The 17,389-nt window shown below is 43.3% G+C and overlaps 1 protein-coding gene across 1 annotated transcript in view; it reads left to right on the plus strand.

Annotated features, from left to right (window-relative positions):
* Positions 1 to 17,089, plus strand: part of LOC311043280 (leucine-rich repeat transmembrane neuronal protein 4) — a 41,270-nt gene extending 24,181 nt beyond the window's left edge. The window contains 2 exon segments of the mRNA XM_084054468.1: positions 16,113 to 16,235; positions 16,237 to 17,089. Of these exon segments, the coding sequence (XP_083910594.1) occupies positions 16,113 to 16,235; positions 16,237 to 16,347 (234 nt within the window). The 3' untranslated portion in view covers positions 16,348 to 17,089.
* The last annotated feature ends 300 nt before the right edge of the window (positions 17,090 to 17,389 follow it).

Below are 17,389 nucleotides of genomic sequence, written 5' to 3' on the forward strand. Positions count from 1 at the left end.
TCAAATATAATATAGAGATCAAATATAAATATAAAGTTGGCACTTGCTTTATTTGTAGATGAAGCTTGCCCCTCTCCCCCTGGACAAAGATCTCTATGACTTTGTTGTAGAAGTCCTCCTTGCTAGGTGTAGGCTATTACTGAATTTCATAAAGCCATTCTACAATCTCACAACGTGTGCAACAGTCGCATAATCAATCAAAGCACCACGGTAAGAAATAATTATGTCCCCGGACGACATCAGCGGCAGACTACACACAGGACATCTAGATCTGAATGTTGTGTAGGTTAGACTTGCATGATATTCAATGAATGGTTTGGGTGAAATACTTTGTCGTACAAGCTCCCACCATTTGCAGTTTTTTTATGAAAGGGGGAAAATTTGAGAAGAAAACAAGGAAAACAGTTCAGAATTGTCAAATATTCATAATGCTATGCGAGAGTGCGGTCTAGCCAACACCAACTTGGGATTCCTGAATCGCTGCCCTCCACACTCTCCTATCTAACATCAGGGTCTTGAGCTCTACAGTGTTGTTAGCTAAGCTGTCGCATCGCAGTGCATCTATGTAGATGGTGTGCTTCTTGTCTTTCCTGGCTTTGCCCTGGGTTGGCACCCGTGCCAGTTTGCTTGCCACTAGTTCCGGGTGCCTGACGCAGTGCCCTGCCAGCCTCATCCTTCTCTCTCTGACTTTGTCTGTGACCCGTGGTATGTCCCCGTAGACTAGAGGACCACATTTCTGATGTGGTCCTCCCATGTGACACCTAGTACTATTCGTAGCATCCAGGGCCCTTTCCTATTGTGCTGTGAGGGTCCATGTCTGAGCCCAATACAGCAGTACTGAGCACTGACTCCACTAGCTATAGCCTACCAGCAGCCTATTGAGGTCTTCCATGTCTGATTTCCACACTCTACTCATCCCATGCGAGGCATTCCAGGCAAGGGCCCTCCGGACCTTCAGGTCCTGTTCCATTGAAGCAGTCCAGGCCCGAGATATAGATAGAAGTCCTCGACTGCCTCGAGCACCGTCCCGTCCGCAGCGGCGGATGGGACACAGAGGGCAATGGTTTTGTCCTCTGTGTTAACTGTCAGTACTTTTATTTTATTTATTTTTTTTATTCACAATTTGAGTGAGTAAATACTATGTACTTAAGGAGCATGGTTAAAAGAATAACATGGCAATGGAATGAGGCAGTTAAATACATAAGGTGCATAGTATAAAGAGCAATAGTAATAAAATGGCAACAGATACAGTATAGAAACTTAGTCCCTTGTGAATATAGTCACACATGCATGTGAGACATCATTTAACAGCAGATATCAGATATATCAGTGTAAGGGCACCTCACTGTAGGACCTTTAAAGTCATCGGGAGTCATCAGATCGTTATGCATTTCACACTACACGAGTCTCTTCTTGAAATCGGCTGTCATAATATCGTTGTGGTTTTCATACTAAACGATTGATCGCCGACAAAGGATTACACACGGCAAGATCTTTCACAGGAGTCATCGGCGAGAGTATAGCCCTGCATCGGGAACATGATCCCGCGGTACCCGCAGGTTCCAATGCAAATCTTGCGGGCGCGGGCAATATTTAAATACTTGCGGTCGGGAACAGGCGGTCAAAATTAAAACCCTCGGGCCCGGCAAAATCCCGCACCGTCCTGCAATAAACCAGATATAAAGCACCTGGAGCATGTGTGCTCATGCTTTACTTTGCATATTGCAAGATATGAATATTATGTCTACATTCAGAGGAGAACATCATTTCCCCTAATGGGTAGGCTACAGCGGAGCGGAGTCTCTCTCTCTTTCTTTCTCTCTCTCTCTCTCTCTCTCTCTCTCTCTCTCTCTCGTGTGTGTTTGTTCCGTGGGCAGCTCATAGCAAAATAAACACAAGCTCTCTCTCTCTCTCTCTCTGTGCAATTCCTCTCAAATTAACAGCCCTCCCACTCTCTCATTCTGTTCTGTAATGTTTTTGGATCTCAATTGAAATATTGCAGGCTTATACAGGACTGGATGGTAATATTGCGGGACTATTCAATTCAATTCAATTACATTTTATTATAGTGTCAAATCACAACAAGTTGTCTCAAGACACTTTACATGTAGAGAAGAGACCCGACATCCCACCCTGAGCAAGCAATTTTGCGACAGTGGCAACGAAAAACTCCCGCTTAACTGGAAGAAACGTCAGGCAGACCCTAGGCTCTAGGGTGGCGGCCTTCTGCCTCGACCGTGTCGGGGGAAAGAAGAGAGAGAGGGGGAGAGACAGAGGAGAGACAGAAAGAGATACAGTGCAGGTAGTAACAATAACAATAGTAGCACATATAATAGTGTAAGATAGTATTTGATAATATAATATAGTACAGCAATAATGTGTATGCAGTATATAATGGTATAATATAAGAATGTTAAGATACTATACAGTATAGTGTAGTAGAAATCCACGGTCGTGCTCCATGGGCTGGGGGTCCGTAGTGACAGTCCATGGACCTGCGACGTGGGAAATAAAAGAAACTCCGGGAAGCGGGTCCCCGGTTGTAGAATAAATGGCAATACATTATTTGTTGCGGGCAAGAGCAGAAAAGTAGTAGACAAGAGCTGTCATGTCCAGTGACACTCCCCTAGCCACCTGGCTGGTACTGTTCTCTCATTGGCTGTTGCACGGATATGCTCGGGGTAGTGATTGCAACCCCATTCATACTGTGTGATCTCCAGTCGGCGACAAAGCCAAATATCAAACCTGGCAGATATCTAGAAACCCTCGGGGAGGCATCGCCGAACGCTAGAATCGAGGTCGGATCTTCTCGCAGTACTTTTCACACACAGTGAGCAAAACCTCTGCGAGCGAAGCCCGATCTTGCGTCAGATCGAGGGATTTGTCGGCGAGCGCCAAAAAGGTTGGCGACAGCATAATCGGGGCAAATATCTTGCACTGTGTAGTATTCTTAAGCATACAGTAAGTAAGTGGCACTGCCAGTGCAGCAGCAGTAGAGTTCCCCTGCAGTCAGGGCCGGCCGCTGCTATAAGCAATGTAAGCGGTCGCCTAGGTCCACAACCACTAGGGGGGCCCAAACATTTTTTTTTTACTTTCATATTGTAATTATGTCATGTATCTCCTATCCAACAACTAGCGTTATTATTTTAGTATTCAATAAAAAAATGACATGATTTTATAATGGGGGTGTTTGGGGGGGGGGGGCAAAAAGAATCTTGCTTAGGGCCACGAAAATCCTAGGGCTGGCCCTGCCTGCAGTCTTAATGTACACAGAAAAAGTCATCCTGTGTGGGATGAGGTTGAGGCTCAGTGCTCGTTCAACATTCTGATGTTAGCCATTTGGAAACTGTTCAGAAATCTAGTGCTATGACTTTGGACACATCGGTAGTGCCTGGCCGTGGCCGCTCTAGCAGTGTGAGCAGACTGTGTCTGGGGTGGTGAGTGTCCTTGATGATTCGCTCAGCTTTGACTGCACACCACTTCTTGTATATTCACTGGAGGGAAGGAAGCTCTACTCCAGTGATGCGCTGGGACCCTCTGTAGGGCTTTTCGGCCGAGGGCAATGCAATTCCATTGATGCAGCCCGTCAGAATTCTCTCGATGGTGCTGACCAACCTGAGGATGCGGGGACCCAGCCTGAATTAGTTCAGGTGACGGAGACAGCACAGGCACTGCTGAGATGTGGGTGGGTGTTGGTGGGGAAATGTAAGCAGTAAAATTTGTGAAACCTCTGATTTGAATTGATATTCTTATACATTCTCTCACTGGGTTACAGTCCCACTCCACACATCCAATGTGTGGTTTAAATCCTCTGAAAAATCTATCTCTGACTCTGATCAATAAATGTACATGACAAGTACCCCCCCCCCAAAAACAAATCCGTCCCTAAAGTAGCTTTACATTCCCTTTTTCTTTGATCTATGTTTGCACTTTCTTTTTAGTATTCCATTCCATATTCCACCCAATTATGCATACATTTGATTCTCCAGAACAATGGGTAATGCAAGAGTATAATCACCAAATTCACCTACGAAAACAACAAGACAGTCACGTCCTCGTTGATGACTACCTCGTTGGCGCAACGTGCGGAGGTGTCGGGTTACGGGGCAGTCAGTGCTTGTTTTGTATCACTGCATTTGATTCATTGCATTCAGTGAGGCTCTGATTGGTGCATTGCGCTATACCTGTTTTCAGAAAGTGGATATGGAAAACCCAGATTTCGGTAGTTAAAATCCATACTAATATTTTAGAGAGACACAGTTTAAAAAAACACCAGGGTTTTAATTGGGTAAGCTTCAAAGACATATTAACCCGCTGGAACCCCTTCAAGGACCCATGGGGGTCCCCAGACCCTACTTTGAGAACCACTGCCATACACATGGGTGCACATAGCTGGTGCGCAGGTGCACATGCGCACCCAAAATAAATAATGTGCGGCACATCAGACGACGCGAGGCGCTTTTGCATACCAACAGCTGGGACAGGAATTTCCAAGCTTTTATTTTTTAGCAAAAATAAAAAATAAAAGCCTGGAGATCGAGGCTAGGAATTTACTTCCTGAAGCCACACTCACACAATCACGCTAAAGCACGCGTCGGCCCCATGTACAGCCATTAGGCGCAGGGGGAGAGGACGCATGCTGCACGTGATTGTGTGAGTGTTGCCTCGCATCCTGACAGACACGCTGCGAGTCGCATGCATTTCTTTCTTTTTTTTGGGGGGGGGGGTCTTCAGCATCCTTCACCAGCATCTCATGCACAATGGACCCCCAAGCCAAAGTCTTAGGGTCCCAGAGTCACCCCACACCTGTACCCCTGGATTCCCAAGGTTACTTAAACATCATTCCCTTATCTTAGTCCTTCATCCCCTCATCTCTTCAGCCCCTCATCCTATCATTCTGCTGTCATACCTTTATTCCTTCGTCCCTCCATCCTCACCTCCCCTCATTGTTATCCTCACATCCCTTCATCATCACCTCATCTCTTCAGTGCTCCATTCCCTCATCCCACACCACCCACACATGACTTTCTATACTTAAACATCTTGCATCTATATTTGTTTGAAGGTGTGGCCTTTTCTGGTGAACTATGTTTTATTGCACTTCAGAAATGATGTCATTTGCAGCATTAGCTTGACATCTCATTTTGCAATGCTGATAAAAAAAATATATATCCGTAAGTTTCCTAGGGCATTATGGGCATTACTTCCTGTCGACTTGATCAGGTGTCAGGGATCAAATCTACAGGAAGTGATGCCCATTATGCCCTAGGAAAGTTGTGGATATATATATGAAATAGAGTCTGTTCTTGGTGCAAGAAAGGGATCTTAGTCTGGCTCCTAGTATATCTGACAGCCTCTGTCTTCCTAGGGTACTTTTGTTTTTTTATGAGAAAGTGAATAGTAAATTAAGTCAAAGATATCCTTTGTGCTGTCTTATGATCCTATTGAACCTGTGTGTTTCATCTGCTCAATACATGAGGCTGATCATTTTGGCTTTGTTCTGTCATTTCTCTGCTAGCAGAATGACAGAACACAGTTTTCCAAAATAAATGATTCCATACCATGAAAGATTTCTACCTATCCAGCATAACATTACTAAAACATCAAGAACATTCATGTAAAAGTTATGTTAAATGGTTAATTTAAGGGATAATCTCCACAGCCTTGAATTAGTATGTCATGAAAGACCATACTGTGCTAGAGTCTAGTCAATCACATCAAGTACAGTGTTATAAGATATAATGCGAATTCTTTTACACATGCAACAAGGTTTGATTCACTATTTATAGTGCCACACGTTTATGTTACAAACTGTGAGCCATGGCAATTCACCAGCTGGGTTATGATAAAATAAGATCACTGTCAGTCCGCGTTCATATGAAAAATAAAAACAGTGTAGTGAATGTTTTATCATGCACTAAAGATAGTTGGAATTGAAGCAAGATCTGCAGTATTATCCTTCTTGTTTGTTCCATGAATTGACTATGAAGCTATGAATAAATATATACGTACCACTGTGACCTTAGAAATGACATAATTATCAAAAACCTGAGGATCGAGGCATTTAATGAGCGTTTTGGCAGTCAGCACTGCTCTCTCTGTGTGTGTGTGTGTGTGTGTGTGTGTGTGTGTGTGTGTGTGTGTGTGTGTGTGTGTGTGTGTGTGTGTGTGTGTGTGTGTGTGTGTGTGTGTGTGTGTGTGTGTGTGTGTGTGTGTGTGTGTGTGTGTGTGGTGTGTGTGTGTGTGTGTGTGTGTGTGTGTGTGTGTGCGCGTGGCTGTGTGCGTGTGTGCTCAGGGGAGTGTGTGGGTGTGTAAAGGCAGGAAAAACAGTAAGTGAGGGAGAGCTGGGGAGTGAATCGTACAGTTCTGTACATACCACATGTCTTTTCTCTCTGCTCTTGGATCAATCCATAACATGGATTGATCCACGTACAGGAAGAAAAGACGTTCATCCTTCTTGCTTTCTATAATCAAGACTTGCAGTGGTTTGTATCTCTCCATACATCGGAAAAGAGTCTATTATGACGAATAAAAGATCCATCCAGTAAATAAGAAATCTTAGCATGCAGTCCAACATTAGAGAGCAGAAAATAGGATGCGCAGCATTATGGATAGATAAACCTCCCCCAGCTGAAGGATTATGTTATTTTGACGACAAATAAGAGCATCTGAATGGATCTCTAGCACAACATATGGTGTTGTGTACAGCTTTGTCAATCAGAAGGAACAACTTCAATGAGAGCTTGTCTGTCAGTGTGCCATTGCATTATGTAGTATTTTTCCAAATAACATTTCAGCTCTTAACATCTACAAGCGTATGTCCTACAATTTGTTCTAATTGCCATCCACAGCATGTGGTGCTGCATTTGAAAGTATGTTTTAAAACGTTTTAAAAACAACGCTGTTTTTCCCAAAAAACGTATTCTCGCGTCTTTCATGCTCAGTCAAGCCATTCTGCTATTTATCCATGCGAAGCAAAGATCTACATAGAAGTGGTCTTTGCAGCCATTAGCATGCCATTCAGCATCCATGGGTGTGTAGCTTAATAGCCAACGATGATAATAGAGGCCTGTCTGTGCTCTCTCTCACTGCAGTGTTGACCGCTGAGTGAATTATCCAGCTGACAGAGAGCAGCAGCGCAGCCAGGGCCAAGGATGTTTTTTTAAAGGGGCTTTACACACACACGCACACACACACACACACACACACACACACACACACACACACACACACACACACACACACACACACACACACACACACACACACACACACACACACACACACATACATTACTCTGCACATACTGTACTATCACACATGAACTGACTTTTCATCTTGAGTTTAAAATGAGTTTTAAATACAGTAGTTTGAATGCATTCTCTCCATGATATTGTCAAGAGGACACTTCTCCATGTAAAATTAGAATTAGAATTTTGGCATTTTGCAGGTGCTCTTGTCCAGAGCAAGATCAGAGTAAATGACACGAACCCATGCAAAAATACGACAGGGTAAATGGTTACGTTAGTAGAGTGCAAAGGAAAACAGTTGCTAACTAGGATATCAGGTAAACACCACACCTAAACAACATGCTAATTAAATAGCATTCTTAGCATTTGTGGTCAATACATCGAAATAATAGAACAACAATATGTGAACAAGTAACCACAGTAAGCTGTATCAGCATAGTGTTACTCGCATGGATCAAAACACTTTGAACACAGCTCTGCATGTGTCATTACAAAATGCAATGGGGGTAATAATAATAATCGCATGACCTTAGGGTAGTATCGCTGAGGGATACTGCTGGGACTCCATTGAAGAATCATTTACTCTGAAGGCTGTGACAGAATTCAGTTCAGATGTATTATGAGTGAAATGGTCCTTTTAATGTGCCAATCTGAGGCATGCCGGCACAAAGCAGCTGTCTGTCACGTACTGTAAGTCACTGAGAATCCTTTAGGTGCAACTTGACCCAAATTCACAGCAGCCATAAAGAAGAACAACTTAAGTGAATGCTTTTATAAGCAATATAAAAAGGTAATAGCGCAGGAAATTGAGTTAATGGCAGCATGCAGTGTCATAAGTGTCCTATTCAAATCTTCCCTGGGATCCGCAGTTACTGTGTGCAATTAACCAGAGTACTCAAATGTAAAGTCTGCATCTATCCATAAATTCCAGGAATCTCTATATGTCTGTCCTTTGCATAGCTCGAGAACTGTTCATCCGATCCATTTCACACTTGGCGGTTGCATAATTACTGAGGACCCACGGCGTGTCAAGGGTGATGTTGAATGGATGGGCGGTTCTTCAGAACCAGCCCGCTCCAAATGGCCATGTGTTTCTCACGAAGTGCTCATCTTTCTCGACTTCACACATTTACACAGTGTATTGCTGACGGCCCAAGGAAGTGCAGTGCCCAGCTTTGTGTGCTGTACTGTACCTTGTTTACTGATGGGTGCTTCATGGTTCTGTTACTGTGATGCATCTACTAGATCCTTTTCAAAAATAGAAATAAGACATTGCAAGGCACCAGCAGGTGTGGTAAAGCATTAATTTGCGGATTGATTTCATTGGTAAAATTCTGCAAAAAGCAGACCACACAGAATACACATACAGTAAATGATTTTATTTATTAGTATTTAATGAGAGCTATGTGCACTGGAGGAGTAAACCAGTAGATGTAATGCAATTAGTATTAGCCTCAAATCTACAGCACTCGTTTTCAAAAGAGAACTGTATGCCAAGGAGGCTACGACTCATGAGGGACATGCAGATAATAGTGGTTTTAATATATTGCTAATTTGGAAGATGATGCAATCTTGCTACCATAGCACATAAGGTTTAAATATGACTTATTCAATTGGGTCAAATAAAGGATTGCAATGAGCAGTTTGCTGTGTGCATGACACTGAACACAATGACATGTGGACAAAAGATAACTCTTATCTTGCTACCATAATTGACGGCCACAGTCATGGAGTGTACACGAGTGTATGTGCTCAATTGCCAAGCAGACACATGGCCCAACTAACTCCACATTTTCCCCCAAAATTCCTCAATATTCTGCCTGTGACACCAGCTGCTTCGCATCCCATCACTGTACTTGCAGGATGTACAATTAATATCAAACGCATTATGCTCCAATACTTATGCAAATCACTTCGCCAACACAAAATTCACGTCCGGGTGTTTCTTTTCACCAGCCAATCACCTTTCACGTTGCCACGTCCGTTGCCACGTCGCGCTGACGTACGCTAAACAAGCGCTGCCGTGCGCACAATGCAAACGAGCCCAAAGGCGCGCAAAAATAAGCCGACCATTGCTTAGACACAAAGTCAGACCTGGCAACGCAGCCTACGCCAATCATGTGTGAGAGATCTACAAGCTATGGGGCAGAGACGCCACCGTATCTTAGCAACAACTACAGCGCTCACTCTCATTGGTCGTGTCACGCTAAGAGCAGTCTCCAGACAATGGCATCGCAGACAGCTTGCTGTTACTGCTGTAGCCATCACAGGCAGTTCCAGCACGACGGACAGGGCGCTGTGATAGCTGCCATGTCGCTAACGCTAACGTGGTTGTCATGCCTGCAGCGGCTGTGCAATCACTTTGTCAACAATGCACGTTCGTGTGGTGAATGTCAATATTGCTGCTCAGTTCGTCCATTGTAGATGGTGTATGTTTGTGTGTGTCTTCTGGAGAACTATGTAGCTCCACAGCAACTACAGTAACTAACGTAATGGCAGGACCGCCCCGTGCAACGCATGTTAGGCTGTATTATGGTCATGTAGTAATTTCAGATAATTTCGCTCCGATTAGAGCAGTGCTTATCAACCCTTTCACGCCGCCCCCCAAATACACGTACTTGATCTGGGACCCCCCCATTCTGTTTGACTCCGTTCCACAAGTAAATATTGTGAAAATAGCCGATCTACAAGCTCGAAACGCCTCACGTTGAGAGGCGTTGTAAGCTTGTACATCGGCTATTTTCTACATGATTGCCTCTTTCTTACATTCTTTGCCAATGTGGCCCATGTTTTCATAGTATAGTTTGTTGACTACTTCTGTTGCAGAAATGGCCATTTCCTTTACTTTCGTTTTTTTATTGTCTCCGCCAGGCCGAAAGGCATGGCGCAAGACTATGTTTCACCCCCTGTCCGTCCGTCTGTGATAGCTAATCTCTCACATCGTTGACTTGATCGCAGCAAAATAACAGCCCGATGTGGAGAGTCAGTGAGAGCTGGATAAACAAGGTAAAATGTGTCAAAAGGAGTCTGTACGGCTGTCGATAAATGAACACATGACGTCGGTGGGAGAGGAGATATTGTGTCTTTTGGACAAACAGCAGCGTGGTGCTGATGTTTGTTGTGTGAAGCAGCTTAATGTCAGAGTGTTTGTGTTGGAGCGCCTCAGTGCGGCTGCAGAGTTCATGTGCAACCTCTTCCAGAGAGACACAGAGACACTAGAAACTCTGCTGGGGAAAAAAAACACTGCTGGGCATTGAGTTTCATATGGACATTGATCTACACACTGCAGGTATATCTGCTACACACACAACATCAAACTACACACTGCAGGTATGATGCAGCGTTTGCATTACAGCCAGCATGCCAGCGTAGTTCCCATATGGTTTCAAGGTGGGCTAAACCATATGGACCCCATGTCAGCAATGTCAGCGGCATCCACTTCAGTCCCAACTGCGATGCCCATGCAGGCTATAAGTAGCTTCTACCTGGCCCTTAGGTGGGCCCCAACTAGCCATGTTTATGTGGGACCAAGGCGGGTCCTCACTGGGTTTGCCCATGCAGGCTTTAACTGGGTTCTACCTGGGCCCTAGGTGTACCCTAACCAACCACAGTGCAGTGCCCATCGCTCCAATTGTTGTGACGTCAGGGCTCTCAATACTGCACATTGGTGGAGGAGGAGGGGCCGCAGGGCGACCGCACACATCGCTGAACCAATGGTAGCCCACGGATGTTTCCTCTGGGGATTTACAATCTGCCCCTCTATGCCACATATCATCCGCACTACAGGGTCTTCACTGACCGAGCCACGGCCCCACTGACCCTCATGACGCTACGCCACTTATATGAGTTGCCAAGTGGCCGCGGGCGCAACGTGGGCGTGGCCGCGGGCTAGACGCGAGCCCCCGCATAGCGGGGGCGAGCTTCTAGTCTTTTGAATTTTCTTGAGGGTAAATTAGATTCAAACAGAGTTACTTTAAACTGTTAACGTGAAGACAAATGGCATGGCCAAATCCCTATTCCATTACACACTCACAGTAAAATCCAGTGTTCATTTAACTCTGACTGTTCACATGTGACATGTGTACATTCTCAGAGTTACAAATGGATAAATTAGCACTGAGGATTTTGTGTACCTTGGCCAAGAGCCCAAAAGTCAGTAGATACAACAGTCAATAGGAAAAAGGAGACAGGGCTTTTCACAGTAACGTCATTGCAACAAAGATATGTGTTCCTTTTATATCGTTTTGAGTAGTTCAGTAGCACTGTAGATACAGATAGGAGAAGACTTCCTTAGTTTAATGGAAGATGTTGAAGTCGCCACTGTTTGCAGTGTTCAGCCTTAAAGCAGTGCTGTTGGCTGCTATCCAGACTGCACTAGCCAGTGAGTCATCTGCCTTTTAGAGCTTCAACCATAACAGCCAGCTCTTTCCCAATATTCTTGATTAAACCTTGATGCTTGCTTCAATTGTTTGGCCAAAAAAACTTTTATTATTTTATTCTTTACACGGTCAAGAGCCTAATCCTATTTTGAAGAAAAAGTCATATTTAAATTGCCTAGTCTTGCTGAAATAGTCAGAGGATAAGAGCATTCTGCCCAGTGTGAAGGATGCTACCTATGTGGTTAGGGGAAACCTGGTGGCTCAGTCACTCACATTTCTCTCCTTTCTCTCTGCCCTTGGTCTCTACACTCCCTTATCTATAAAATAAAGCATAAAATGATGGGGGGGAGAGGGGGGGGGGGATTCTGGTTAGTTGTGCTGCCAAACATAAATCCCTTTTTGTGTATTTCCTGCATATTTACTGTACATGATGTCTGCTGCTGATGTTTAAATATATGGTTTTAATCCTCCAGTTAAGAGCTTGCAACGCACTCTTAGCCCAATTCCAGATGGGAATTATAAGTGTGGCGCTTACGCACAATGTAACAGCACTTTTAAATGTACAGCTTTTCAACATCCCCATTGTTAGGATTTAAAGTTCAAACTGGAGCCACAAACTACCAGGAGACAAGGTTGCAATCAAATATCCAGTTTATTTAGCCGGATAATGATGTATAGTGTTGACATTGGGTTTCATGATGATTGCCATGGTTCTAAACAAAGAACAAATTATAATATCATGCCAGATAAAATATAAAACATAAATATGGCCTTTAAATCATATTATACATTAAGGTATTGTATATCATCAAAATAATAATTGGCCAACTGTTTGTAATATTATCAAGTATCATTGAATCTTGTTTTACTAATTTTTTGACCCAAATGCGTCAAACAGACAGATGACACAAGGTGGTGTTGTTCTCCCTGTGCAGTCTCTTGTCCAAGAGCTCTTCACACTTGAGCACTGGCAACTGTCCCCTCCTTTATTATGGAGAGTTCTTGATCCAGTCTCTTTTTCTGTCTCCTAATGTTGGTTTTGTTCCTATCTGTTACCATATAATCACCATATATTTATTTATATGTCTCAGAGCTTCCCAGTAACATGTATTTTGTTGTATATCGTTGTTGTATATTTAATATTAAATCTTTTATATTCAATATTTAAGTATGAATAATGACATGATGAAACGTGCATAATTCACTGCCATACTAAAATAGTGTGTTGGCCACTGGTCAGTAATGGGTAATTATCCACCCCACCCATGCTGATGGGTAGATTGAGAACACTCCCATGTAATGAGTACACCTTTGTCCCAGTCCCTATAAGTGATGAGCGCATTCATTCTCTGTTAAACCCTGAGGAAGACTTCATTGTCGAAACATTGGTTTCATTTAAAAATAAACTTTTTGCATCGTGGCTAAGAGCTGTGCGGCCTCATCCTTTGTCAATACTGTCACCTGCCGTGGCCAGCACCTCATCAACACAAGTGTGCGCTCCCTCCTTCTGTGTTTGCCTAAATATCTGTTTTTGACAATTGGTTGAATTCTGGGTTGAATGTTCTTACTTTTAAACCATATGCTGTTTAGAGTGACAGAAATTATAGCAGAGATCATGAGCTGGATTCAAAACCTCCATTTTGCACACATGTGCATTATCCTACAATAAATGCGCAAAATGTCTGTACGTCCGTCTGTAGTTCACGTATTTTGAGAACTGTCCGATTGACCGACTTCAAACTCTACGTGTTGTCGCCGACAACCTGAGGGAGTGCCGTGCCCGCCATCAAGTCGGTCGGTTCGGCGATTGTCCAGAACCAGCGATACGACCGAATATGCACATATATACAGTAGGCATAGCCTATGGAGATCCGGTTGTCCAGAACCACAGATCCGACTGCTATGCCCATATATGGTCATGTGTATAGTATATAGGTATAACTCGGTGCGCGCATCGGCGAGGACTCGAGGGAGTTTGGTGCCTGGCGTGTGGTGTCGTTTGGATAGGCGGGTTGTCCAGAACACCCGATCCGACATGCCCATGTACTGTATTGGCATATATGGAGATCTAGTTGTCCAGAACCGTCGATCGAACCTATATGGCCATGTATGGATACATACTGATGATATCAGGGATCGCCATATATGGGCATAAAATAAAGAAATCACTGACAATTTTGCCTTCAGCCTTGCAAATGGTTGATGATCGATGTAAAGAATTACATTGAGCCGGGCAGTGCAGCTCAATATTGCTAGTGTAATTCAATTGAACTACACCTACCAATGGCAATGGAGACAGGAGACAGATTTATACAAACTTCATCAACCACATCATATTACAATGGAGGTGTCTGTTGGAATAAATGGCTGTCAAAGGAATAAGCAGAGTTCCCAGTAATAACATTCACATTTCTTCTTAGAACATTACACCCCCACCTGAAACAGAGATTCTACTTTAATTCATGGATAGTGTCTTCTATAAGTGCAAAATGAGCATTAGTTTGTGAAGTGAAAGGTGGGAGGACATTGTGCTGGTGACAGTGTTGGCCATGAATGCTTGAGGAGGTGGCAGTAAAAAAACATCAAGCCATGATAAAATATGATCATAGTTAAACCGATTTTATCACCATACTTCCCAGGGACAGATAGTGTGTGTGTGTATGTGTGTGTGTGTGTGTGTGTGTGTGTGTGTGTGTGTGTGTGTGTGTGTGTGTGTGTGTGTGTGTGTGTGTGTGTGTGTGTGTGTGTGTGTGCGCGCGCGCGTGCGTGCGTGCGTGTGCGCCTGTGCGAGTGTGAGTGTGTCTGTGTCTGTGTTCGCGCAATCGCGTACTAGTGTGAACAACCTTTTAAGGAGGGTAGAATCTTAAGCAAGCTGCATAGTGGTAGTGAGTAGGTTGCAAGAGTAGAGAAGGGAATAATATCTGGAGTTTCTAGTTAATTAGACCAGGATTTCCGTTCTCCTTTGAGAATTTTGACAGATGATACTCCCTCACCTAAAACTTGCTTGTCATAACAATGATGATTGTACCACACCTATCAGGGAGATGTATTCAAACATTGTCATAACAGAGACTTAGAAATCACTGAAGCAGACATTAAGCCTTTTTGGTCTCAGTATAGCCTCAATAGAGTTTGGATATGAACAGAGCTAGCCTCATAAGGACCAGAGACATTTTAGTACATTTTATGCATGTGCTGTTTAAGCTGTAGTTCCGCCCTACCAACCACTGTCATTCAAAGAGAGAGAAGGGTTATTTGTTGAACCAACCAGCCTGTGCCATAAGCTAATTTAAAATATTCAGCAATATGTTTGCCTCTCCTTATTTCACTAATTAGAGACAATTTGTTCTCAATGTAGCCTTTTCTACAGGCAATTTGTGCTGCAAGCTTTCAGATGCAGACCTCCTACTGTGCTCATTTTGCATTCAGGGCATTGTTGTTCATGAATAGTGTATTGACTTGCTAAGATGTGAAGTTCAGCTGCTGAATTAGACAGTCAAGTGCCTCCAAGTAAACTTTCTATTAAAGCTGTGAACACTCTGAACGGAACTATTCCTGGAAAATAAAATACGTTTAGCATTTTCGAAGTTATGATCTCAGGTTCAAAGATTAGAATGGTGGCAGCATTGTGAAATTGACCAACCCTGATTCTATAGGCAGACAAATGTACAGTAAAGGCCTCAGATCATCAGCTAGAGTAAATCCTATTGGAATCCAACATTACAGTGGTCTGTGATCTTTCATATGGATGCACTTTGAAGGCATTGCAACTTCCTTAGTGCAGTAGTCTTTTATTAGTTCGTTCATTCAATCTAATACAACAATAATGTAGTAGCCAGGTAGGAGAGCTGAGTCTGAATGCAAATGTCTTTTGCGCCATTATCTGCTATACATACATAACTGTGTGCTCTTCAACATGCATGAGTGCATTCATATTTTACAAATGAAACATTAACATACACCAAGATGGTCCTAACAGTATCACAAAAGTCTAGATGTAGCATTTTCCATTTAATTGACATAATTCAGAGCGCAGTGGCACATAAAACTGGGAGGACCCTTTGAATCAGCAAAGTGCTTGTAATGTAATAAGCACTCTCTACTAAATGGAGTCTTGACTCCATTTAAAAGAGGGCACAAAATATGTTTGCACTCTAGCTTAAGGCTTTCATCTTGCATATGAATCACTTTAGCTGAAAGTGGGCGTTTGAACACTACGGCCGGCTTCCAGGTCTTGAGGGCCTGCCACTGTATCACTGGTCTAGCTTGCATTAATGTCAGTGCTGTTCTACCCTCCCCACATGTGTTTAATTAAAAACAGCTCCGAGTGCTCTGAAACCCTTTTAAAAATGTTGCAAACAGAACCTTTTTGACTGACTTCTATGCCTACGTCGGTTTTCTCTCTCTCTCTCTCTCTCTCTCTCTCTCTCTCTCTCTCTCTCCCTCCTTCCCTTCTACTCTTTTCTTTCTTTATTCCATCCAGATACAACAGCAGCTGAGTGCTCTGACGTTGTACCGGCGGTATGAGCAGTCAGTTCCAGACTACTGCCCTGCCCACCTGTCACTGCACCTCCACTTGGGCGTAGAACCCCCTACCACTCCGGCTCCTGGGAGGTGCCAGGCCAGCGGGATGCCCCTACACCACAGGCCTCATGGCCACCCTTCCCTCTGAGCCCACACTGCCTTGCACCCAGACCCACCAGTCCATCCAATGGTGAGCTGTGTACAGAGCACACAGCGAGGCTTGGAGAAGCACCTCTGTCTCAACCAGTGTCTGTGGGCTGGACTTAACGGTCTTAAGCCTCGGATATGTTGTGCCATACAGTATGCCCCTTATTAAGGTTTATTTATTATTTTATTATATACATATATATATATATATATTATATATATTTTTTAGCATCTTAAATTTTCCCTTCCCAGATATTATTCAGCACAGATTGAAACGAAGATTATGTTGATACTAGGGTGATGTGGTATTTAGTCTGAAGACAAGAGCACATAGTTCATAGTCTCTCGACACTCGCATAGCAGCTCTGAGCCTGTCACGGCGGGTATGCGGCGAGAACTGGGAACATACTCAAACATTATTGTTAAATACTGTTCTTATTTGAATTGTTTTACATGAGCTAACGTACTATGCTACTGCTAATGTTAGCTAGCTGGTAATTGATTTAATACATGATGTTGCAGGCATACATTGTTATTTTTATTTTTTGCTTGTAATGTCATGTCACTTGTGGTCTGTTGTTATTTGTTTACTCATTCTGTTAAAATATATGGGTTATTTGTGACTTCTTTCTAGATCCATGGTTATTTAAGAAGCCTATTGATCACTGGTCCCATTCAGCTAGCTATAAATGTATTACTGTTGCATTGCTTACAGAGTAGGTGAAAATAGGACTAGTAGAAAACTCATTGCTGGAGCTAGACCCCCAAATTCCGAAGTTTGGTGAAGGAGATACATTATTCACTATATTTTCTGATGTATGAACTGCAGAGAAAATATTGTCATTCTTTAAGAAGACTGATGTTGCCAGTCAGTCAGGAGGTTGAAGGCTTTAGAGGAATGGTTATACTGTAGCTACAGGTAAACATACATGACATCGTATGACTTTATGATATATGCAGACATATATTTGCGAAAAATCTGACTGATCTTGAATACATGACTCTAGAGATAATGTGTACTGATTTGTGTTGAGTTTTGAATGAAACCTAAAACTTTGTTTCAAACTTGGCCTATGCTGGGAGTGTGCG

This window comes from Gymnoscopelus microlampas (assembly GCF_963454915.1).
Source record: "Gymnoscopelus microlampas genome assembly, chromosome: 4".
NCBI classification, from domain to species: domain Eukaryota; kingdom Metazoa; phylum Chordata; class Actinopteri; order Myctophiformes; family Myctophidae; genus Gymnoscopelus; species Gymnoscopelus microlampas.